Source organism: Anomalospiza imberbis, chromosome 3, assembly GCF_031753505.1.
Source record: "Anomalospiza imberbis isolate Cuckoo-Finch-1a 21T00152 chromosome 3, ASM3175350v1, whole genome shotgun sequence".
NCBI classification, from domain to species: Eukaryota; Metazoa; Chordata; class Aves; order Passeriformes; family Viduidae; genus Anomalospiza; species Anomalospiza imberbis.
Genome location: NC_089683.1, coordinates 19,113,163 through 19,139,830, shown reverse-complemented (window position 1 = coordinate 19,139,830; position 26,668 = coordinate 19,113,163). Strand labels below are relative to the sequence as shown.

The 26,668-nt window shown below is 38.5% G+C and overlaps 1 protein-coding gene across 19 annotated transcripts in view; it reads right to left on the bottom strand.

The window, feature by feature from the left end:
- Positions 1-26,668, bottom strand: part of MYT1L (myelin transcription factor 1 like) — a 316,920-nt gene that overhangs the window by 3,463 nt on the left and 286,789 nt on the right. For 12 of the 19 annotated variants that reach the window (XM_068183536.1, XM_068183538.1, XM_068183539.1 and 9 more), the window contains 4 exons: positions 25,619-25,702; positions 24,059-24,280; positions 7,715-7,806; positions 4,229-4,338 (listed from right to left, as the gene is read on the bottom strand). In XM_068183536.1, coding sequence (XP_068039637.1) covers positions 4,229-4,338; positions 7,715-7,806; positions 24,059-24,280; positions 25,619-25,702 — 508 coding nt within the window. Of the gene's footprint in view, positions 1-4,228; positions 4,339-7,714; positions 7,807-24,058; positions 24,281-25,618; positions 25,703-26,668 lie in introns of those variants that run through there. The other 7 variants (XM_068183541.1, XM_068183544.1, XM_068183553.1 and 4 more) reach the window with 2 other exon arrangements.

Sequence of the window (26,668 nt, the reverse complement as noted above, 5' to 3'; positions counted from 1 at the left end):
CTTTTCAATAGTGGAAATAGTGAGTGAATGAACTTGGATTTGATTCCACTCCTTTAGAGCTTTTCTTGTACAGTTGAAAGGCATTAAGGACCTTAGTTCTGCAAGTTCACCCATGCAGTTAAACTCCTGGAAGCCAATCTTAGGGGCATTCTGCAGTAAGTCATGCTTTTCTTATATTTTCAGCTACACATAGATCTTGTTAATTAAGCATGCACAGCTCCTTACTGCCAGTGTTTAGCTCTTTGTAAGTATGACTGTGCAAACTCACAGGGCTGCTTTGAAAGCTGAACAACTGCATATTATTGCAATGTATGTACAAATTCAGAAGGTTTCCAATACATACAATGTGTTGTAAAACTGAAGAAACTGAAGAATAATTGCAAATAGGCCTGTGGCATTGCTTCATGTACAAGTGAAAACAACTGAGACTGTGTTCTGCCTGTGTTTCCAGGTGACCAGACACATTAGCTCTGACCTTGCATGGTGCCCTGTTTGAGCTAAAAACATTGCTGAGAGAAAGAGCTTGTGGAGAGCATTGTGCTAATGGAGTTATAAGGATTTCAGATGAGCATTGGCTTATGGCCAGCTCATCAAGAGCACATGCAGAGCTCACTCACATCTCTCTGTACTTTCCTCTGTAGCCCTGTCCTTACTTTCCACATGGGGTGATAACTGTTAACATCTATTACACAGTGTAAAGTGTGCACTGTGTGTGTGTAGGTTAAAATATGCATTGTCAAGAAAAAAGAAGCCAGTGATGTGGAAAAACTGCCAAAGAACACATGGTTTTGAATTCTCAAAATTAGATTTATCCTTTTCTATACTAGCCTAGAGAGTGAGCTATGGAAAGAATTGACACAATTAAAATGCTGATGGGAAGGTCAGTGGTTTGTGCAGCAGTTACAGGCAGAAGGGTAAAGGTTCTTAAGTGTATATTAACTTGACCTTGAGTGAGTAAATGTTTGGAAACTGGTGGCACAATCAGGTAGTTAGACATATCACATTTTATTTTGGACTTAAACTTTTAGTCTGCCTATGGAAATACAGCCCATTAGTTGATAGAATTTTGAAAAGTGATGCGTCTACATAAACACTCTCCAGGAATCTCTTGCTTTGACTACAGGTGCATATTACAGTTAATCCAAGTTGCCCGTATTGTAGGGACTTGGTTTTGTCACAATTAATTGATTTTGAGCTAATTTCCACAAAATATATTAGTAAGGAAAAATACTTTCTTCATCTTTGAACTTGGGCACCTGATCCTCCTCTCTTATTTTGCTTTCAGCTTGTTTATATCGGTGGGAAATGCTGTATCCAATGCAAAACATCTTTCATAGGTGCTTCTTAGTCAATTCATGCTCCAATATCTATCCTAATTTTTTTTTATATTACAGACCAGAATGAGGAGTCTGATGCCAATGAAGGCTCAGTTCAGTATGGCATACTGCAGTCACCTCACACTAACTTCAGCAGGACTTGACATTCTACAGATTTTCTATCTAGCTGAGCATTGCAATTTGAATCATCTTTTTTGCTTTTTTTCATGAGATGCTGAGTATCTGCAAATACAGTGGCAGATGATCAGCGTATCTCACCACTTCACTCAGTATTCATCTGGAAGTTCATCTGTTTTAAATGTAATTATTGTATTTGTTCATTTAAAAGCTGAAATTTCCCTCCCCATATTTTAGCCTAAAACTAAGAAATGTTTACTTGTATGTATTCTGAAAATACATACAATCTGTTGCTTGTATTAAACACACAGTTATTTGCAGATTTGCTCTTTCCCTCTCACCTTTATGTGTTTCTGCTCCTCTCATATTTGCATGTTAAATTTGAACAAATTTACCAGGAGATCTTAGATTAAAAATAATTTCTTCAAAGTCTTAATTAAAAAGGCAGTTAAATAAAGGAGAGTCTTATAACTGCTCCAACTAAGAAAAAGGATTGACTTTTCACTTTATTAAATAGAAAAATTCTACATGGAAGCATTTCCTGTTCCTGCCATATGAAAAACTTTCACTGGTACTTACAATCATTGGGGTTGCAAATCTGTATCAAATAAGACTGTTGCTACTTCTAGTGTTCATAAAACTTCCACTATTTTCCCATTGCATATTTCCCATCTGTCAAGTTCTACTGAAATCTGAGTTGCACAATGATTTTCTAAAGGTTTATCAGCAAACATTTTGTTATGTCCAATATAATTTCACTTTTGCAAATAAAGGGGACTGTTGACTTTGATCCTCTTAATAGTTTGATAATGACTATGATGTAAACTCTCTGTGTGTTGTAAATGCAAATTCCTTATCTTCAGGGGAGTGTATGAATTCAAAACTAAGGCCTCTGAATTTTTTTGTGAAGTTTAACTCAGTTGGGATTCTCTGCAAGGCCTTAATAGCTAGCTGTGTAAGAACAGATAAGTATTAGACCAGATTACCCAGCGATTGTGGAATTTTTAGTATGGGAAGTAAAGAACAGGTTAGACAAGAACCTGGCAGGTTTAGCTTAGGAAGATCCTAGGAAGTAAAGATGACTGGTAGACAAAATCATGTTTTCATGGTCTCTTGTAGCTCTACTTTTTAAAATCCCATTAATCATTTTAATCTACCCTTTTTCTAAATCTGCTGAAGTGTGAAAAATATCATTTTAACTTAATGGTAAAATCACCAGCTGAGTTTTCTCTTACCAAGAACATTCAGTGGTCCCACAAAGTGCCTAATCTGACTTCTAAGAATATGCAATGGCACTCGTCTGAAGTATGAAAGCTGGAACTGAGACCACTGAAGTATGGTTTCTGTACTCCTTTCAGATCAAAGTTTGCTATGAAATTCCTAGATAAATCTCTGAAAGTCAATACATGTTAATACCTGTGATAGTGTTATTGTGGCTTTATTTTTCAATCCATCTGCCCAAATATAAAAGTGCAGTAAATTACTGAGATTTACAAATAGGAGCATTTACCTAATGTACATGTAACAGCCAAACTGCTTCACATTTTTTAAAAACTCAGCCATATCAGTTTGTATGTGAATAGCACCTACAGTGTACTAAGCAGAAGAAACCATAAGGCAATTGGAAGCTGCCAGATTCAAAATTTATGACCAAATTTCTCAAGAGTAAATATATGTAATTTTCCTGCCATTGATTATTCTTCTTGCTTTATGTCCTTGCAGATTTTGTCCTCATTACCCTACAGTTATATTTGGTCACATCGGGAAACTGTGTAAACCATGAATCAAATCCTATGAAAGCTGAATAATGACAGTGGAACTCTGAATGCAGGCATAAAGTAGAAGTGAGGTTTCAGTATCAATCTGGCTAAGGTTTGGAAATCAAATAAAAACCAAGGTGAAGAAGTAGATCCTGCCTTGCATTTATGATTATACAAGAGGAGAAGGAGAATGGACATGGTGCCCATCTCCACAAGCAGAAGACAAAAAAGTAACAAGGAATGGTTTACTCTGATTCTGTTGAGATCATCTCAGTGACTATGATCATGGGACTAAAGACTGACATGTGGTGTCTGTGATGAATTTCACTCCTGTTTGTGCTCAAGTCATGTGAAGAGACAAGCACCAGAATCTATGCTGGACACTGAAAAATTATAGGGGAATGCAATTGATTTTCTTCTTTTGCTTTTTCCATCCAGTTTTAGGACTACTGAATAATGGGATTTTAGCTAATAGTCTAATGTTAGGTTTTCTGCTTTCTTTTCCCCAACAAATTTATATGGAATGAAAAAAGAATTAAGCTGGATCTCTGGAACCACTACTGTTGCCAAGGGCTGCATTTAGTGTATCACATGATGAAGTGTAACAGGTACTCACTTCTCTGTCTAAATTTCCTCTGTAAGTCATGGCAAAAGCCATGTTGTTCATCTGGGCTCCTTCACCTTGTAACTTATGTTAACGACCACGTTGTCACACAATATTTTAACTGCTATTAAAAAGGCACAGCCTTATCAAGGGGAAATACCAAGCTGACATGACAGGTCATGTTTTGCCATTATTTTAAAGAATGTATTTTGCTGAGTTATTTTTGTTTTTTTTTTTTTTTTACTGTTGGTAACTGATGAAAAAATTGCATAATGAATAAAATCTGTTTTCAGATTTTATAAATAGCAAATTATGCATAGATATTTTAACATATAAGGGAACAATAGATTTCCTATATTTTTTAATCAGTCATGTAGAAAAAGCAGCTTGAATTTAGGGCTTCATAAAACTGTTACCTGAGTTCTGAGTTTAATCATGTCAGCTTCCATCTGAGAGTTGGATTCATTTAGTTCTTTGATTTCTTCATCTAACTGTTTAATTTCTTCATCATTTTCTATACCTGTGTGACATAAAAATAAAAGGGGTGTTAAAATAATTAAGGTTAAAATCAGTGTTCAGTGAATTAATTATTTCCATATTTAAAAATCAATTTATTTCACGCAAAAAAGGAAGCATTCTTCAAACTTTTATTCTGCAGTTAAAAAGAAGTATTTTCAACTACTTTTCTTTTCAAAATTGCAGTAATTCTCCAGTGAAAATGTTGAAAATACCTGGAGGATCAAAAGGACCTTTCACTTTATATACTCTCATTTAACTTTATATTATAAGAAATGTACCCGCAGCAACAAATTCCTCACCGCTGTCATATGTAATTTATTTAAAGAGTGTGTCCACTTACAGATCTTCTGAAGGAAAGTAAAAAATCTTAACATGGTAATCTCTTCATATTACAGCATTATGAAGAGAACCTGTAACTAATGCAGAATTTTTTTTTCTCAACAAAGAGAAATTTTGTTGATGCACTGGGATATATTGTGATTCTGCAGTTGCTTTTAATGCTTGATGAAGGCTCAGAATGGTTCATGAAGAATTCAGAAGGGTGTTAATAAATAACAGTATATAAAGTAATTTTAAAATGAAAGTGCTTTCTCACATTTTGTGACATAGATATTGAAAAAAACAGAATTTTAATGGTATCTGCATTTCTAAGAATTCAGACAGGAATAAACTGTAACAGTTTAATTTATGTATCCTCATAATTAATATAACAAAACATAAAAAATCCTGGGAAGCATAAAATAATCCTGGGAAAAGACAGATCTGTCTTTTTTCAAGTCAAAGTGTGAACACCTAAAGCCAGAGAAACTCGTGTTCCCTCTCTCCTTCTTCTGCAGGTGTGAATCTTTCACACCTTTCCCAACAGTGCCTGACTCTGAGAGGAAAGGTATCATAGAATTATAGGATGGCTTGGGTTGGAAGGGAAGATTATCTAGTTTTGGCCCCTCTGCCATGGGCTGGGACACCTTCCACTAGACCAGGTTTCTCAGGGCTCTATCCAGCCTGGCCTGCAACACTTCCAGAGATGAGACATCCACAGCTTCTCTGAAAAACCTGTTCCAGTGTCTCACCTCTCTCACAGTAAGGAGTATTTTCCTAATATCCAATCTAAACCTACGCTCTTGCCGTTATAAGCCCTTTCCCCGTTGTCCTGTCACTATGTGCCCTTGTAAAAAGTCCCTCTCCATGTTTGTTGTAGGATCCCTTCAGGTACTGGAAGGCTGCAACTGGGTCACCTCAAGGCCTTCTCTTTTTCAGGCTGAACAATCCCAATTCTCTCAGCCTTTCCTCACAGCAGAGGTGCTCCATCCCTCTGATCATCTTTGTGGCCTCCTCTGGCTTCGCTCCAACAGGTCCATGTCCTTCCTGTGCTGGGGACCCCAGGGCTGGATGCAGCACTGCAGGTGGGGTCTCAGCAGGGCAGAGCAGAGGGGCAGAATCCCCTCCCCACGCTGCCTCTGATGCAGCCCAGGACACGTTTGGCTCTCCAGGCTGCGAGGGCACATGGCTGGGTCATGTCCAGCCTTCACCCACCAGCACCCCCAAGTCCTTCTCAGCAGGGCCGCTCTGGATCTGTTCACCCCAGCCTGTGTTGATACTGGGGGCTGCCCCAACCCAGGTGCAGCACCTTGAACATGGTCTTGTTAAACTGCATAAGATTCCCATGGGCCACTTCTCCAGCCTGTCCAGGCCCCTCTGGATGGCATCCTGTCATTCAGGAGTGTCACTGCACCACAGCTTGGTGTCATCTGCAAATTTGCTGAGGGTGCATCCGATCCCTTTGTCTATGTCATTAATGCAGATATTAAATAACACTGGTCCCAATATGGACCCCTAAGGTGTCGTAACATGGCATCCCTGAAGGGGTAATAATTAGCACTAACTCCATGCTTCTCAGAAGGCTGATCAATCACTTTATTATATTATACTTATTAAGAAACCCATTGCCCTTACAGACAGTCACAATACAGGTGGACCCACTTGGTCCTTGAATCCAAACACCATCACCACTGGCCAATTAAGAAATCACCCTTTGGTAAACAAATCTCTATAACACATTCCACATGTACACAACAACAGGTGCAGCAAGTGAAGATAAAGATTGTTAATCATTATTTTCTCTGATCTTCTCACAGCCTTCCCCTGGAAAATGCCTGGGAAAGCTGTCTGTTGCTCTCTGTGGCCAGAGAGCTGCTGCCACACCTAAGGGGCAGCACTTGTCACTGATGTCCATTGGGATTCTGGGCCATTGACCACTACCCTCTGGATGTGACAATCCAACCAATTCCTTATTCACCTAACACTGCACCTATCAAATCCATCTGTCTCCAATTTAGAGAGAAAGATATTGTGGGAGACCATGGCTGTGGCTTTACAGAAGTCCAGGTAAGTGACATCTGCAGCTCTTCCCTTGTCCATTGATGTAGTCACCCCATCACAGAAGTCCACTGGGTTGTTCAGGCAGGCCATGTGTCCAAGTAGCCAAAATACCCACATATTACGCCTTAAGGCATTCTTCCTGAGCATGGCAGATACTTATAGTTTCCAGTACTACCCGGTTGTGGAGAAAATAACATCCAGATCTTTCACTCCCCGGTTACAAACTCAGGCAAAACAAAGGCAGCCACTGCTTTCTCCAGCTGTGCTGGCCATGTGGGCTGAGGTGCTGCCTGCACTGTGTTCAAATGCTCTGTGGCTCTAAATGCAGTTAACACCAACAGTTAAGAAGGCATGCACTGTCAAAGACTAAGTGACTACATAGTGTTCCAGGAAAACTCAGGACTTGGGCACCTCCCAGTCAAGTCTTTATCATATTACTTACTTGAAATGAAGCACCTGCATTTTGCTTTTACTGCACTTCAACTACCAGGATACTATCCTGACTTTCATCCAAGTTACCTTCATCAACTTCCCTGCAACTCAAGGCTCCCAGGAAGAATTGCAGTTTATTGGAGCTGAAATGGCACAAAGCCATCTCCATCTGCCAGAGGTTATAGAGCCATAGGTCCAAATGAATTCAAGGGAACTCAGGAGGAATTGACATTCTGGAAATAAACCCTTTTTCTCTTCTGAATCCCACAACAAAATAAGACTAACTGTCACCCTTTGATGAATGAAATGTGAAACAGCAAATTATCATGGTATATTCTACTTTGAAATATTTTAGAATTTTAGATTTATATAGACATAACTCAGCGTGACTGCTCTACTCCTGGCTCACATTTCCAGAGCATAAGACCTGGTTTCACTTCTACTGACAGTGAATTCACAATTTATATAGAGTGGATTTATACATGTAGGAAAAAAGGCAGTAGAGTAATGGCAACTTTAGCTTACAGAGAACTAGTATTTAAGAATGTAATTATTAAAGAATTTACCATTACTGGCCCGCTGCTTTATTGTTAGCATTTGTTCTCCAGACAGCTTTGCTTTCTTCATTGCTGAAGTAGCTCTGGGGCATCCTGATAAACTGTGAACAGTAAGGAGCCTGTTAATTTTGGCAGGTCATTGAAAAGAAATCTGTAATCCAAACCTGTAATAAAGACAGTATCAGAGACATAGTTTATCTTCACTGCCTAGTACTGAAAGAGTACACTAGTCTGAAAAAAGAAAGGACTTACCAGTAGTGATTTCATTTGTTTTTCTTCCAAATTCTTTTTGTATAGACAGCTAATATAGAAGTTAGATATACAGTTCAATTTTCTTAAGACAAAATACTTTGAATAAAACGTTTTATTTTAAAAGCAGTTACTGTGTAAATACTCCCATTTGAATTTACATGTCCCTGCTCTGAACTTCCACCCTTTTTTGATTCAAATGTTCAAACATAGAACTCAATGCTGAGAGGAGGACATGAGCTACCTCTCACATCCAAATGACTAGCTCTTATAAACTGCTTTTCTTTGTGAATATCACCTACTGAGCTAGCTAAATTGCCCTTTTCTAAATTTTTTCTTAAAGTGGCAGTAACTATGTGTTGGCTTTTTGTTGGAGCCCAAAGAAAGTAATTCCAATAAAAATGACCTTGTTTTAATGGGGGATATATATGTTTTATAATGAGTATTTGTTACATTTTTGGATGTACATTCAGTTATCTCTTCTGTCTCACATTGCCAAAATATTAAGCTTTTTAATTACATTGTACAAAATATTTTGGTAGCCAACATAGTCATAGCAGTCTTTATTGTAAAAATTAAAATACAGATCAGTCAGTGCTCAGTATTTAACAAACAATGGTATACCGAACTACCCCCTTTTTTCCAAAATTACATCTTTTACGTAGTTACACAACTGCAAATAAGAGAAAAGACATATACAATCTAATTTAATGATGGAAAACTATAATCTTATTCGAAGGAAGCTTTACCTTTAGTGAAGAGAATTTGGAAGTTTACTAAATAATGTCCTGTTGCCTCAACATTTCAGTTTTCATAGCCATGCAAACTGGGTAATGTCGTGTACTTTTCCTTGCATACAGGCACATTTATATTTCTGCTCCAGATCCAAAGGAATGTGTTTTTTACAATTTTTAATTGTGCAAATCAGACTCAAATCTAATACCCAAGTAATTGCTCTGTAATATGGAGGAAAGTGGTGTCTTTGATTAAAAGCATTTCTTTAAGATGCAACTTCCTTCTAAATAATGTCCTCTAATTTAGGTATAGTGTTTAATTATTGAAAACATTTCTCTGAAAAGCCTGAGCTACTATTATCAAGTGCACTCATACAAAAAAGGATCGCTCTTAGGAAAATCTCTTTTAAAAATTATTTTCTCAGCAAAAGAATCTGTGTTCAACATTTTATACAGCTTTGTGACTAAGAAGATGTATAATAAAATAATACTAGTAGTATCAAGAAACGGCATGGCTAAGTAGCTTTTGGCTGTAGCCTAGTTGGTAGGATGCCAAATTACTACTCCAAGGTCTGCTAAGGACTCAGTGTGTGACTGCCCTCGTGAAGTGTCAAAGGGAGCCTTGAAGACAATAAACAACTGCCCTCCTGAAGTGTCAAAGGGAGCCTTGAAGACAATTAAGGAGGCGAGAAAATGTTGGCACAGAGAAGGAAATGGGATAACAGTATATGCAAAGTTTCTGCATCATTTAATTGACTTAATTTTTGTTACCTTTCAGTTGATTTAATGAATTTTCTCATATTTTGTCCTCACTCTTTTTCAGAAGAAGTTAGCATCACTGGGCATAAAACCAACTGCATTAGTTTACTTTCATCTTGTTCTATAGCCTTTTCCTCTCTAAAATTCTTGACTGATGACAACCCCTCAAAATAAAATCAGCCCTCAAACAGCCTATGGGTACAGCATTCAAACAGACCAACAAGAAACCTGGATCCTAGAACAACAAAGAGAAAAATAATCAAACAAATCAAATTTGTTCGGAAGCCTTAGAAATCTACTGTGTGATTCAGTGTGCCTAAATCCAAATTTTGGAGCCAAGGACGCAAACTTATTCCCAAGCCGTGATTCTACACACCAAGTTTTCAGGACTGCCTAAACCTGTAGATATCTTCTTGGTTAGTCTGGAAGGTTATCTCTCCACTAGGGTGCTCCAAGGTGTGCACCTGAGGCCCCAGGTGCAAGGCTCCATATGTGCAATACTAAGCTTTCCTATTCCAAAAAATAGGGTAATCACATTCTAGCTCCCAACAGCAACTGTCTGTGGCCCATCACCACTAGAGAGAGATGTATTGCCACGGTAGGCTTGTATGGAGCAGCTTGGCTGCAGTTCAGGCACCCTTCTGCCTGACTGCAGCCTTCTGCCTAAACTGAAGCACAAAGATCTGGGTGCTGTGCTCCATCCTTGCTGCTGGAACTGTTGAGAGTCCTTCTGCACGGATTATCTACCTTCTTCTGGAGGCACCCAGTTGAATCATGACTTAGTGAGAGGAAAGGCAAAGGGCTGCCTATTTTTTGGGCTTACTAGTGAGGATGTAAACGGTTTCCACATTAATAGCCAGATTAGTTTTGTTCTAACCCACTGGCGATCTAATACAAAATGTACAGACAGAGGAGGGCTATGACCAAAATGGATTTTTTGCAATATATCTGCATGTCTAATCCACAAGCTTCCTCTTTTTGCTTCCCCAATCTTTACATGCACAGCTTTAACTTGGGCATCATGCACCTCTATGACCACCTTTAGCTTGTTACATGTCTGGCCTTAGAAGAGGCTATGAATGGACAGATGGTCCTAAATTTTCCAGTGGCTTTATGCAATTTAAGAAAGCATTCAAAACTCCTGAACGTATCCTGCTCACCACAGAGGAAGATGCCAAAGCCAGACCATGCCATTGCCTTCTTCTGCAGATCTTCTCTGGCAAATCTGTCTCTTCTTTAATTGTATATTGTATTGTTAGCAGATGAGCTCACTTTCCTGAGCCAGGCACTTTCAGTTTCAGTGAAGCAGATACCAAGTTAGTAACCTAAATGAAGAGTATTGAATTCTACTACAGTTTGTTTAACTTGTCTAAATTCTTCAGAGATTAGTTAGTCAAAGATAGCAATGTGCACACCTTTTGCTTTGCTCTGTTCCTAATTAAGTTACCTAAAACTGTTCTAAGTAATTAAAAAGTAAATTAGGACTTTTAGAATAAGCTTCTACTCTGCAAGGACATTCTACCTCCTATCTTATTGATTATGTTTACTTCTACTGAAGGCAACCATTCTTTGAATTGAGAACAGCCAAAAGAACTCGGGCTATATGGGAAGACAAGATGAAAAACAAGGTCAAGGCAGTGTTGCACCAAAAGTGGGCTGTTGTACAAAGGCTGAACCCTACAGAAATGTAAAGTTAACCAAGAAGTTTGAATTGAGATCCCAGTGAGTCTGAGAGTTGCTTGAGATTTCTAGAACACCGGGGAGTAGAAGGAGACAGAAGGACAGAAGTAGACAGGAGTAGATATGATTTTATTTTTTTCCTGTTATTGGCAAACAAATTAATAGAAGTGAAAGTTATTTCAGTGCTGTAAGAGTTATGCAATACATGTTTTAAATATCTCAGAAATGAAAAAAGACTATGAGAAACAATCTAGGTAGTAGTTTTATATCTAGGTCCTCACATTAAGTATGCTATGGAGCTGTATCAGGGGAGGTTGAGGCTGGATATTAGGGTGGTTGAGCAATGGAACAGGCTCCTCAGGGAAGTGGTCACAGTCTGATGGAATTCAAGAAGTGTTTGGACAATACTCTCAGGCATCTGATGTGATTCTTGGGTCTGGACTTCGATGATCTTTGTGGGTCCCTTCCAACTCAGGATATTCTATTATTAAGTTTGAAGCCTTTACAGTTGATGTTTGTCATAGGTTTTCAAACTTTACGCTGACTTTTACATAATTCTGCAGCTCACTCATTCCAGCAAAGAATTAGTAAAATTAATCACAGTTATCTCACTTGCTTCTGCCATTATTCTCATAAACACAAGAAATCATAAGAAGATATAAACACAGTTGAGTATTCTTTCCAGAATAAAAATGAGTTAGGCTTTCTAACAACATTGCTGGAGTGCTGCTGTAATAAATTCAGTATAACGTACCAAACCATGAATTATCTCTGTCAGACTCTGGATGCCACAGGGCTTGAAGCCACAGCATTTTGGTGGGGATTTGAGAAGCACCAGCAACCAACTCTGGACTCCCTCTGAGTTTCTGATTCACCAAGAGCTGTGAGTCTCTGCTGTATCAACAACCAGATGACCATCAGCACCTTATTTTGTTGGGATGCAATGTGTCTTGGCTGTTGATAAATTTCTACTGTTGGGTTTAACCTCTAATTTGAGAAAGAAAAGTATTGTCTGGCACATCATCCTAGAAAACCACCCTCTGCCATAACTTACAAAATACTATAAAGACTGTATGGTGATTGTATCTATTAGAGTTGAACATAAAGTGACGTATGAAGTTTTCTTTCTGGTTTAGCACTGTGGTTATCTTACTGCAACCAGTGCCTCACCATATATTCAGTGAATGTGGAAATAGGGTGAAATTCATTCAAAAATAAAATGAAAATTAGTGGAGGAAAAAGTTTTAAAGGCGTTTTTAGGTAGTGTTCAGTGCACACTTACCAAGAAATTTAGATTAAATAAATGTGGGCTAAAATGCTGAACTGTTTCAAGAATGTAGCTGCAGTGTCTTCAGGGATGCAAACAACAGAAGTCACCAGAGTGAAGGATCATTGATCAAGTGGAGCAATTGTCTGGGTGACCGATTTTAGTTATCTGGGTTCCAGCTGTGTGTTAAATATATTTTTTCCCTCAGTAGATAGATGCAGTTTAGTCCCTTTTGAACCTGGAGCATTTGCACTTGGCTTTTCAAATGAAGAAAACAATTTCCAAACAGAGAAGTAGGTATATGGGAAAGGAGGAGATAAATGTCAAATAAACCACAACATTTATATTTGGTATGTCAAATGTTGAAGTTTACAAAGAAAGAAATAACAGGGTGTAAAGAAACCAGAACCTCAACCTGTAGTACCCAAAAAGCATCCTGAGGACAAATTTTATGAACTCTGCAAGATGTTTACAGATTCACAACCACAATGATTTTTCAAAAAGAAAATATATACTTCTCTTGTTTATTAAAAATAGCATTGTCTATAGACTAGAGGAAGGAACAAGTAACTTTCAAGGGACCTCTTTTAACCAGAGATATATTCAAAACAAGCCCCAAATGTAAATCCTTTTGAAATTCAGGGAAATACCGATCACAGTGAGAATGACTATTTTATCTTGTTAAGGGCTGAAACCTTACTTTTACGACTAAGCTCCTTAACTATTTGCTAATGTTTGAAGTTCAAGTTAAGAGATCAAACTCGGTGATCAAAGTAGCCCATTCCTTAGTTTAATATTAAATCCATGAACCACTCTTTTTTTCCTATGTTGAAGGGTATCAGCTTTAGTGATTTCCTTATTCCCATGAGTAAATTCTGCTACACACCTTAAAGGATGAAATAGCCTATGCACAACTCCAGCAGAGATAAAAGGAACCCTCCCTAAACCAGCACTCATTTTTATTTACATTCAAGGATGATTGGCTTTTCCCCGGGTTCTTACTGAGATGTGAAGCAAAGGGAATCCAGGAGAGAGGTTCTGCAAACAAGGTAGTTTTGTTTTCATGGAGATTGCTGTGACTCACAGAGGAATCTCTTCTCCCCACACAACCCCAGCTGCCTTTGTGTGATGTTAAGTGTCAGAAAAAAATAATCCCTTCAGCTCAGTTTCAGAATTCTTCACTGGAAAAGAATGATTTTTATTGAGGTGGCCCTTTATAGGTCTAGCTTCCCAGCTAAAGCTTTTTGTTTGGTTGGTTTAGTTGTTTGGGGTTTTTTGTGGGTTTTTTGTTTTGTTTTGGGCTTTTTTGGGTGCATTTACAACTCACAGTTGAATGCTTGCTGTGAAAAACTTCAATTTTGAATCAGGAGGGAAATCTAAGTTAAAAATACTAAAAGCTTGAATGAAATGTGGAAAGTGACAGCTACTAATTCAAGTTGTTTTCCAAAGGTGCTGAGGAAAGTTGCTGAGATTTTATTCTGTTAAAATAAAACTTTGCTTCAGAAGTAAGAAAAATCAAACCACTATCCAAATGGCCATTAAAAAATAGCCATTATGATTAAAACAAAATGCAAGCTTTTCAAAATTATTTTAATAATATCTGTTCATTGTTTCAAAAAAACATTCTGGAAATAATTATGTTCTTATTTTAGTGGGAGGTGGATTGAATTAGCATTAAAATCTGGTCAGTCAGAGGCACCAAATGGCCACCCAGAAGAAGAGAAGGTATTTGGGTTTTTTTACTGGAGATTTAAAAGGTAAGGTAGCGTTATAGTTTAATTATGCCTATCCCTCATATCAAAAGAACAAATACGGCATCAGGTAAGAAAAACAAAAATAGGAATTATGCAGAAATGTTAACATGGCAAAGCTGAGAGAAAAGGCCTTGAGAGCAGATTCAATTTGATAGGAATCCCCCTGGGGCATAAATATACAGCAGATAAGGGATTAATGAATCTTGACATGCTGGAACTGTAAGAGCACTGCTAAAGTTGCCTTTCAGCTGGGCACAGTAGTCCCTTGGCAAATTTACATCACATTTAGTTAACTGAAGCTGCTTAGTCAGCAAAGAGGTTTTGTGGTTGGGCTTCTCACCTGTGTTAATGAGCTTTGACCCGTATCATCCCTGAAGAGGGAAGGAGGTTTGGCTCTTGCCCAATGGGTAATAACTGTTCAAAAATCTCTCCTTTATTCTTTGGTGAGTGAGTACCCACTGCAGCACATTACATCACTTACAGGTGGCCCTAGCACTAAGCCATGCACTTAACAGGGCACAACTGAGTGCCCCAGGAGCTGGGGGCTGGCTACTGCAAAGTTTATCAGCCTCTCTCCTGTCAGGGGACTGCCCACAATGGGACAGATGACCTGAAGACCAGTGGATTTACTGGGCTGTTGAATAGGTAGAAAGGCTGAGACTTCCTTGTGTATATATAGGTAAGGTGTATGTTTAGCTACACATCTCAGATTAGTGCTCTTAGATGGCTGAAAATTTCATGTGATCTATTTAGTGACCAAGTACAACTCACTTTGGCACTTAAAATGAAGCACAATTTCTCTGAACGCTTTGTATGGACAGCAAGGAGAAAAAAGTCTTTCAAGAGGAAAATTCATCTCTCCTGAAATCTAAAAAGTCATCCTGTATTCTCTGCTTTTTTATGAGCTATGTCTGGAATGAGAACAAGCAGACTTATAACCAGACAGCTTCTGCTAAGTGCCTGAAATCAAGGAGGTGTCACATTGCAAACACCTGTACAATTGCTGTCTGCTGTAATTTGTCAGGTCTGCTAAGCAAAATGATTTTTCTTGTTTATATTGTGCAGTCTGCTTTTTCTAATATGGATTTTATATTATTTTCTCTGTGACTTTCCCACGGTAAGTAAACCACTTAAATAGTTTTAGATTATCTATCAAGAGCCTTCCAGTTTAACAAATGGTACATCTGATTAAAATGCTATTCCATCCTTCTTCCAGTTTGTAATGAAAAGACCTGGCAGAAATACCTGCAAAGGGCCTAACTCTTTCAACAACCAGGTTCTGCATTTAGTCACTTGTAACTTTTGCCAAATTTTAACTGATCTGACTGAAATCTTAAATGGTAACTGTCAGGCCAGGCTCATTTTTTTTTTCTGAAGTGTCATAGGAAAAATATTTATATTTCTCAGAATATATTTCTATACCACTGTTTTGTCTATATACATTATTTTGTCCCTGCTGAGGAGAACAAAAAAGTCCAAATAATTCCGTGAATAACTCTAACTGTCCGTGAACTGGAGCAAGAAATGACGTTTCATGGGGTGCTGCTCTGAGTTTAGAGATGCATTCTGCTGTCCTCACAAAAACGAAAGTAGATCGGGCAGAGCTATAAGCCTCTGACAGACTGTCCATTGGACATGCTAAGTGGATGTGAGTTAGTGTGTAGCGCCAGACCTTCACGTACTTTGTGTGTGTAAGTGGGAGCCTTCCCTTCCACCAGCCCTGTTCAGGGCTGTAGGGCCTGGAGCAGAAGAATGCTTGCTGGAAGTAACACCTGAGACTGCCTGTCCTCTTCTGCCACTGCACCAACTTCTGCAAATGCTGCGGACCGAGAAGCTCGGAAGTAAGAATGCTGAACAGGAGCCACAGGGACTGAGAAGGGAAGAGGACCAGAACACTACTGTAGGAGAGAATGAGGATGGGAAGAGGAAGGTGTCGAAAAGTGGTTTAAGGAAGACCTTCTCCTTTAAGGTCAACACAAAATTACTAAGTAAAAAAATCCTTTGCACTGCAGGACCCACCACACGGATTTAATTTTTTTTCCTTTATGTATATTATTATTACATTTAATTGCCACATTTCTTTCCTTGTCTTCTTGGACATGTCAATGCACTTCCATGCCTGTCATCTTTAAATGATGCTATCATGATGATGCTTATCATTGTCAATTGTAGCTATTGTTAAATGTAGTGAATTTGGTTAGTTCTTCTATACTCTTAATGATGTATAATGTTCTCCTGCTGAATTGCAATGTACAGCTTGTAGGGAAAAACTAAGATGGGAAACAGCAAAATAAATCAATGGCAGGAAGGGGACAGGCAGATTAAGACCAAATGAACAAACACCCTAAACAACTTAAAAAGCCTACCAAAGAAAAAGTAAAACAGTGAATTAATTTTGACACAAATGTGGCACTCTGTCAACTTACTGTAGCAACAAATAAAAGCATGGACAGGAGTTGACCTGACAAAAGACCTGGCTAGAAATAGATGCAATCAAATACTTCAATGCATTGCATATTCAAAGCTTCTTACAAATCTGGAGTTTGACAGCATTTATGTTTCATGAATAGAAAAAAAAATTGTCTCTGCAAAGTTTTTACCATTTTCAATGTACAGCACAAGAACACCTTTCAAAAGATATTGCTAGACACAAACTCCTGACAAATAGGGTATTTTGGAAGCTTAGGGCGCCTTGATAATTCAGCTGGCAGTTTGGATCCTTTGTGTTTTGAAGGATGCTTGCAACTGGCTTAAATGCTTCTGGGTCTGCTCAAAACCAAAAGAGAAGTGGACCACAGATGGACAAGTCGGCAAATACCCACTGGGAATGGCAAGACTGTAGCTAGGGGATGCAGAGATGCAGCTGGAATAGCTCAAAATGAAACTGGCTATAGAAATGTAAAGAACTCCAAGAAATGGTTGTTTACATACATAGAGAGCAAGTGGAAACAGAAGGAAATTATGGGCCCACTATTATATGGGAGAGGTGAATTAGTCACCAGCAATGCAGAAAAGGCAGCAGTTCTTGACACTTCCTTCACATCTGTCTTTACCAACACTGTTGGGCCCCAGGCTTTGGGAGCAAAACTCCTGGTTGATGCAAACATAGATTCACCATCACTGATGGAAGAGCTGCAACTGAACTGTTACAGGAGCTTGGCACTACAAATCAATAGGGCCTGAAATTGCCCACCCGAGGGTGTGAGGAGTGCTGGCTGGTGTTGCAAGCCTCTTCATAATCTTTGGGAAGTTGTGGAGATCAGGGAATATCCCAGAAAATTGGAAGAGAGATGGTGGCAATCCCACCTACAAGAGGGGCTTAAAGGAAGATCTACAGGCTCTTTAGACTTATTTCAGTCTCTGGGAAAGTTATGGAACGAATCCTCCTGGGGGCTATCACAAGTGAGATGAAGCACATGATTTGACCTGCAAAAGCAAATTTGCTTTTTGTGACAAAGTAACCTGCTTGGTTGAATGACGGGGGGAGAGGGGCGTGAAGCGACAAGTGGACAGTGTCTACCTGGATTTCTCCAAGGCTTTTGATATGGTTTCCCATGGCCTCCTTCTAGAGAAATGTGTAATGGTCTGGACAAGTGGTCTGTGTAGTGGGTAGGAAACTAGCTGAGAAGTTGCACACAGGGTGGTGGTAAACAGCTCCTTTTCAAACTGGTAACCTGCCACAAGTGGGGGCTCCCAGGGATCCAAACTGGGCCCAATCCTGTTTACAATCTTCGTAAGTGATCTGGACAGCAGGATCAAACTGAGTGATACCAAAGTGAACTCTTTGGAAAGGAAAGTGACAATGCAGGAAGACCTAGATAGGCTGGGAGGGTGGGCTGACAAGAATCTTATGAAGTTCAACCAAAACAAGTGTAAGGTCTTGCACCTGGGAAAATATTCATGAGCACAGCACAGGCTGGGACCTATCTGTCTGTGGAGCAGCTCTGTGGAAAGGGACCTGGGGGTCCTGGGGATGACAAGCTCAGTGTAAGTGAGAGGTGCTGCTGTGGCACAGAGCCAGCAGGGCACTGGGCTGCATCAACAAGGGCATCTCCACAGGGACACAGAAGTCACTGTCCCACTCAGTGCTTGTCAGGCCACACCTGGAACACGGTGCTCGGTTTAGGCTCACACTATGCAGAAAGATGTGGACAGGCTGGAGAGCTGGAGAGCCATTGCTCTTAATGATAAGTAATTTTTGTAATTATAAAATTTTTAATACTTAATTATAAATATTTTTATGTTTTTAAATGCTGAAGCTGAGAAATGCTGCTGTTAAGACAGGATGTGACTTCAGGCAAATATTGAAAGCTCTACAACAATTTATGAGAAAATTTGCAGCTACTAGCCTGTGTTTTGTAAAGCAGCTATATTACAGAGCTACTGCCTCTTTGGGGGCACCCACCCCAGATAAACCCTGGGATGAGATGCTGTTCTATGGTCCTGAGCACCAGGAGGTTTGACTGTAGGGGGTATTTGCATATCTTCCCTTCAGAAGATGAGGATGATCACAGAGGATTTTTATGCAGTATCTATTTCTAGCAAAGCATATTTAATGAGAAAAAGGATCTGCATATGAAAAAATCTACATCTCCAACCTCCTTCCCTCACATTTGTCATCTCCTAAATGCTTTGAGTGTTTGAGAATTTACAGGTCCTCTGAGGATCCATGTGAGTGTAGGTATCAGACAGCTTCCAGAAAGCAGCTGCAGAGGGCAGCTCCTGTCTTGATGTTCTTTTGGGTTTTTTTTTTGTTTTTTTTTTTGGTCTTTTCCTCTTTTCATAATCTGTCTGTTCCCATACTTACTAATGCAGTTGTGCAACTCAGAGCTACGACCAATATAGAATTTTTGGAGGAAACAACACTGTGCTCCTTCACCTCAGGACATGTATGTGTGGTAATGGCTGAACTGAGTGAACTTCCTGTGGGCTGACAGCCTTATCATTAACTAAACCTTCCTATGCATAAAGTGGATAGCCTGTAACAAGTGTTATATGTAATAATCTCCCATAACCACTTGATAATTTCTACATACATTCCTTCAGAAGGGAAAAGGCAGTGGATGATGTCCATTGCTTTCCCCAGCACATCTAGACATTTTGCAAACACAGTGATATGCCCTTGCTGCTCAAATACAAATCCTGTTCTATAAACTTTTTTATGGATCTTGGAGTCCTACTGTCCTCAGCAAGGATACAGGTTCACTAAAGAAAAACCACCCTTCTTTACGCTTTCATCTCTATTTAGCATTAGCTTGTTAATGGGAAAAAAGCTTTATAATTGGATCATCTCTTATATATTACAGCTCTACTAAAATCTTTTTGTACTGGCTTTGGCTGGAATAGAGTTCATTTTTTTTTCAAAGTAGTTGGTATGAGGCTGTGTTTTTGATTTGTGCTTGAAACAGCGTGGATAATTCAGGGATGTTTTCCATACTGCTGAGGAGTACTCACACAGAGTCAAGGCCTTTCTGCTTCTCACCCCACCTCACCATTGATGGGGCTGGGAGTGCACAAGTTGGGAGCTGGGTGGGGATTGACCCTAGGGATATCCTACAACATATGGTGTCATGCTCAGTATACAGTGTTGGGGGAAGAAGAAGAAGAAGAAAGGGGGGACATTTGGAGTGATGGTGTTTTTTTTTCCCAAGACACCATCACTTGAGCCCTGCTCTCCTGGGGATAGCCGAACACCTGACTGCCCATGGGAAGCAGTGAATTAATTCCTTGTTTTGCTTTACTTGTGAGTATGGCTTTTTCTTGACCTGTTAATCTCCACCCACAAGTCTTCTCATTTTCACACTTCAGATTCTCTCCCCCATGCTGCTGGAAGGGAGCAAACAACTCTGTGGGACTGAGGTCCTGATTGCGGTTAAACCACAACAGTTTTCCTTAGTAAAGGGAATTTAAAAGCTACATTAACATGTTTGAAATGGGTGATTACTGATGTAAATAAAAGTGAGCTGAAGATGGGAGCAAGAAGACAGTTTTTGATCTGAGAAGGCATTTCTGCAGGTAATTTCCACTGAAGTCAGCACAAGCACATTCCCTCTCTGTGCTAAGGAGCAGGGTTGCAAAATCCAAGTATATTCTGAGAAAGTCCCCACTGATCACAGCACTAGAAATTATGTCATCCATAAAAATGTTCTTAAGTCAAATATGGGGATGTAAGGGTCTGCTCAAGAACTAAACTGCAAAGCCACAGTATAATAAGCAATTTACATTTCATTTTAACCTATTTAATTTATCTATCTACTGATTCCATGCTTACATGCCTTCCAATTCATTTTCATACTGCTGATAGGTCACCTAATTTCACATTGGCTTCTCTTCCTAGCAGAAGCTCCTTTTTGAAGCATAGCACACTTAATCCTATGCTTCAAGTCCCTCCTGATAATTCTCTGTTTCCATTCTTTCCTAATGCAAACTCCTTGACAAAATAAAACTATTCACAGACATTTCTGTGAACAGGCAATGAAATGTTAAAAACCAGAAACCTTTGTTGGTACCTTTGATCATAGGGTAGGATTCAAAATTCACTGAAATTTATGACATTTTTCATTGGCTACTTAATTCTGCTTCCTAAGTGTGAATGTAGGAATAGGCATACATTTAAATTCCAGACTACATACCAGTTAGAGAAGGTCTTTATTGATTTACCAGTCCTTGTGGATCATTTCCAGTGTCCAATGATACCAGTGCAATGACAACATGTGTACAATGTCACGAGCAGCTCTAAGAAATCTTTACCTGAAAAATATCTTTCCTAATAGATATTTGATAAATTCAACAGCTGGCATCATTTTCACAAGCCAGTCTGCTGTTCATTTCCAGAGCAGTACTGTTGTTTTAATAACAGCATATTAACAGCTATCTAAAAATGGAAAAATATAAAAATCTTGGAGAAGACATAAAAGACAACTACACATGCAGTGAATGCATATATATGCTTAGAGAAGTCTGCCAATAGAAAAATATTTCCACTGGGGAGGAAAAAAATCCTAATAGGACTACAGCAAGGTGTGCTGGCAAAAATAAAGACATTAACTCCTCCTTCCTGAGGAGCTTTTACTGTCTCAGTTAAAGGCCACAGCCCTACCTTCCCCCCAAGCATGCTGGAACCAGCTCTACCTGCAAAAGAATGTCCATAAATCTGGTCTCACTGTGTAACTGGCATAGAATTGATTCTCTTCAGAAGGTGAGAATTTGAGATTTAAAGCCATGGCTGTATAGCAAAATGCTATTAGCGGCAGAAGATGAGGCCACAGTCTGTTAGAATGGATACACCTGAAGTGAGGGAATATTTCATCCTTACACAAGAAAATTAAGAGTCTATGATTTATGTGGGATTGAGCTCCAGATTATGACACCTGGGTTTAAACATCTACATGGTTTGACTATGTGTCAAAGCTGCCATGGAGCTCTGGGGCCCGTTCCTTTAATAAGACCAGAGCCCCTGTAGATCCCCTGCCAGGAACATTCAGCTCTCAGCTGTCATAATCAAAGAACGGCGTGTATCACAAGTCTTTAGTCATTTTGGCCAACCCAGTACGGCTATATTGCATGCCCTAAGAACACTTCAAATGGCATAAAGTACCTGTTTGTAGGCAGGGGAAAACACTCCCTTTTGACACACTCAGTGACATTTATGGTAAAACTGATTAAAGGCTGGTGTCCACTGAAGTGGACAACTCTCCAGGATCCATTGATCCTGGAAGTGGAGTAAATGCATCCTACATCTTGTACAAGCAGATTCTTAAGGTAGGTGAACTGTTCTGATGTTCAATCCTGCATTCAGAGTTTGATTCAGTTGTGCATATACAGGCATGAAATGCTATTTGAGAAGATACATCTGTAAGGCTGATAAATATTACACTGGACCTACCTTTCTGAGCAGCAGCTGGAGGCCATATATGTAACCCAAAGGCATCTAAAATGGCTCCATGTGCTTTTCTTTGTGTGAGCAAATGAATCAACCACTTTTAACAGCCTTAAGAATTCTACAAGAACTAATAATAATTTCAAAATAATATGGCTTGTTATTAACATTACCACTGCATATGGAAGCTTCAAGAAGTTGTTCAGTTTGCTCACAACTTAGAATACTGGCCCTTTGTTACATCAAGACAATTAATTAGAATCAATCTACTTCATCAGTGTTTTGAAGCAACCTTTCATCTTGTGGTACTCTCCTCTAACAATAGATCTTTTTGCCCAAAAACTGATCTTATAAGGTAAGCCATTTACAAGTCTCTGTTTCTACTTATGATATAGTGGTACTGAAAAAACCACACATGGTTGCTTTGTAGCTAAATTTCATACATATTTAGGTTACTCTATTAGGTTTGGTTTTTTTTTTTTTTTCATTAAAGCATTCCTTAAAAAATCTAGCCGCAATTTGCCTTTTAAATTGTTAAACTTAGTATCAGTACATTTCTTTTAGAAGTTAGTTATTCTTGTTGCAAGAATTTTTTCCTTAAAACTATTATTACTATGTGAATACTTCTTGCAAGCAATCTCCCAATAATTATATTGTACTTTTTAACTAGAGGTAAAATAATTTCAAAATTTTAATGACAGATCTCTCTGAGATAAATAAATGTTGCACCATAATGAATAAAGTCAAAATGAAATATGAACACTAATACTGGTATTTTACTGAAATTCAGAAACTTAAACCCACATGTGCTATCTGCATAAATGTTCAGTTTTGCACCCCCTGCTTCCTAAAGCCTCTGGGAGCTACAGTCTGTGTAATACATTTGGCTACTCAGGTAACATCTCAGGTCAAGGACCAGAATCTCTTCATGGTAGATACCATAAAAGACTGAGTAGAAAAACAACTCTGAGCCTAAACAAGAAATAGAAACTATGTGCACAAAGTCTGGAGAGGTTGAAGTAAGGATAAGGCTTCTGAGTGAAGCTGTAAAGGACTGTCAAAGACAGAATCAAAGGAAATAGTTACAGGCAAGAGAAGGAAGAAGTACACTTTTCACCTCTGTATCTAGAACTGACTACAAAACAAGATCAAATCGGTTTAGCTAACTAAAGGGTACATAAGTTCAACTGAGGTCTGCCTGGAGAGGGTGACAAATTAGGGACATCAACTTGACATATTTGAAGTAATAGAGTTCTATATTAGCGATTATATAATAAGAAATTTGCTCTGACATTATAGTCATTTTCAGGCCTAGATTCCCAGCCAGAGCTCAAAAAAATCCTTGTTTCTTCATAAGCTAATATATAAAATGGCAGCAGGTTTTATCTCTAATAGACTGGCCACTTTCTCCTCCTTTTACAAGCTATGAAAAATATTATCATTGAAGCTCTCATATTTTTGCCAAGTTTATGAAAAATCAAGCTTTGTATTTCTTTTGTCAAATTTTTACATTCCATTAGTTTTAAATAATGTTCTGTATTCTACATATATTGTTTTCAACAAACATGTTCACTACCAAATGAATAAAAGTACTTTGATTTTATGGAGCTCTTTCCTAATATTCTTCAGTTCCATGCTCTGATGTTTGAGAATCAAGAATGTGTTTGGCATCTCTGAAAATAAGGTGAACTCAGATATGTCTTACAATATCTACCCCAAGCTAATTTTAATTAAATAAAATTACCCCAAGTCCAGAAATATGCAACAAAGCAATAGGAACTTACAGTTACTCTCATGCATGATTTTTCCCCTAAAATGTCCTGTATGTTATGGATTCAAGTGCAGGTCTGTATCTGCATACATAAACTTGCATGTCTGGATTTCCACTTACCGACAAATACATGTAAAGATTATTTTTTTATATATTAATGAAATTCAAAAGGAACAGAAAAATGCCATGAAAAAAAGCTGTATTTTAAATCTGATTTAAATAATAAATAGAAGTGAAAAACTTAAGTCATAGTTACTCACCTACGATGAGTAAGAAAACTACCACTGACATGTCCTGAGCCATCACATCCTGGTGTTGGACATGACATTCCTTCCGTCTTCACTGACTTCCAAGAGAACTGTGAGCCATTTAGGTACCCATCCTTTTGCCTTTTGGCAGCAAGAGGACACCCTGATGCACTGCGATGGGATGCGTATTTTCCAGTTATATGACCCTGACCATCACAGCCAGGAACTGGACATCTGTATAGCAGATAGATGAGATAAACTTTATTGTCTTGCCATTATATACCTGGTAGCCTCTACAACAAAGTTAAAATAAACCTGACATGAAAAAGGAAGAATAATCCTACACTGTGGTCTCAAAAGTAGTTAAGATACCCTATAGTGGGTAAAATTACAAGCAGAACTTTACAATTTGAAGAAAAAAGTTCTCTGATAAATTCTAAGGAGGCTAGCCAGTCAATGCAGTCACAGCTGCTGATACTATGCAATTGTAACAAAAGGACTGAGATATGTATTTGAATTTTAGGTGTTTATCACAGTAAATATCACAGTGGAATTGAACTATTTGCTACTGAGCTCTGCCCAGTAGTGAAATTGCCCATAAACCCCCTATAAGCATAAAACAGTATGCTTAGTATAATTCTTGGTACATTTTATTTATAGGTATGGAACCCAAAGAAGACTTGTCTGAAGTCATGAAAATGTCATGTATACACAGTTATGACATGATCAGAGCACCTCATTAGAAATGCTGAGCTCCTTTAACTAATTTTTGAATAGGGGTGATGATATGAAACTATGTGCTACAGCCCAGAGATCAATGAAGGCAGTTCTGTATTCATCTGATGATTTTCCTTACTTGGGAATCTCCCCATACATTTGCTCTGTATAGTGCTCTGTATACTCTGTACACTAAAAACCAAATAACCAAGGTTAGAAGGAAAAGGTTAGAATCTTCAAAGTGAAACATTTAAAGAAAATTACCTTGTTTTTTTTTTTCAATGTGTTGCTACATAACACACGTCTAAACTAAAGGCCAATTACTTCACTGTTTGTGAACTAAAATATTCCTGCAACTCTCCACTGAGGATCTAGTCCTGAATGGTCCAAGCAGTCACTAGATCCACCAAGTTCAGTAGCCACTGATATCAGAGTGCCTTGCAGGAAGAAACCAAGACCTACAGGTAGGCATTTGTTTCTCTTACAAACTGCATGAACAATCAGATTGGTTGCAGCAGTCTCATATAAACACTCAATCGTTTATTCCCGTAACTACCTTTATTTAGCATATATGGTTCGCCTGTAGTATGCAAACAGATTATTAATTTTCAGATTATTCTTCTGAAAATGAAGAATTTAAAACTATTTCTAAATTACAGATGATTGTATCCTTGGCTAATGCTGTATCCTTTGCTGAAACAATCAGCACAGAAACTAGATTTGCTCATAGAAATCAATGTGGTCACCTGGCCTTGGATAACTATGACACAATAACATTTATTCCTTAAAAAACACTGAAGACCTATATAAGACCTATAAAACATACAAAGGTCCTTTGACAATATTTGTTCTCACCTAATTGGCTCTTGGTCTTCTTTGTCTTCCTTACTTTGTGCTATCCTGATTCCACTTTTCTTTGCTCGTGGACAGCCTGAAAGACTGTGTGAAAGAAAACATTTTAGAATGCAATTTTTCATTCTTGGGCACACTTTACAGGAATACACTTTCTATCTGAGAAACTGGCAAAATAGGCAATCCTGTCCAGTTTCCACAGGCAAAGTTCAGGTGACTAAATAAGGAGAGTTGCAGCAGCCACACAAGGGGGGATCTGCACGTATGAGTCTGTGATGCAGGACAGGACTGCCAGTGCTGTGCACACCACACACACAGGAACTCCCCCAGGAGTCAGGGAAGGCAGCTCGTAAACCCTCTGCCTAATAATTCCTTCAGCTGACTCAGCAGCAACAGTGGCATCTTTAATAGGAATAGAAGCCAGTGTTTCAGGGCTGAGAGACATTATGTCCCCTATGTATGAGAGGGATGGAAGAATAGAAAAAACAGGACTGGCTCTTCGTTGGACTAAAGATTTCTCTCAGGAGCACATTAGTAACGTTATCAAACCTTCCCAAACATCACATAACAATTCTATAGAATCATTGAATAAAAACATGACAGAGCTCAGAGCTTTCAATGCCTTCCAGAGAAGGGGTTCAAGTGCTCAGAATTCACACAGACAAAAAGACTTGGTAGAGACAAAGTTGTATGTTAGGCTAACGAATGTTACATTTAACTAAAGACTGAGAATGTTATTTTCAACTACACAAGCTCATCTTCCCTTTGCATATGAAGAATTCATTATAAAAACCACTTAGTAGATTACATTGTCAAGAAGACTTGACAATGACCTTAACAGATTTTTAAAGCATTTTTAGGTAGCTAGTATCTGATGATACAAGTATGTATATCAATTAATCATGCTTGGTCCTCTATTTAAATATCTACATTAAAAAAATAAATCCACCAGTGGAACACCTTCAAGAGCTGACACAAGAGAGAAATAAGCGTCACCAAAGAAAAAATTCCCTAGAGAAATAAACAAAATAGAAGATTAAATTTTTGTTTTCA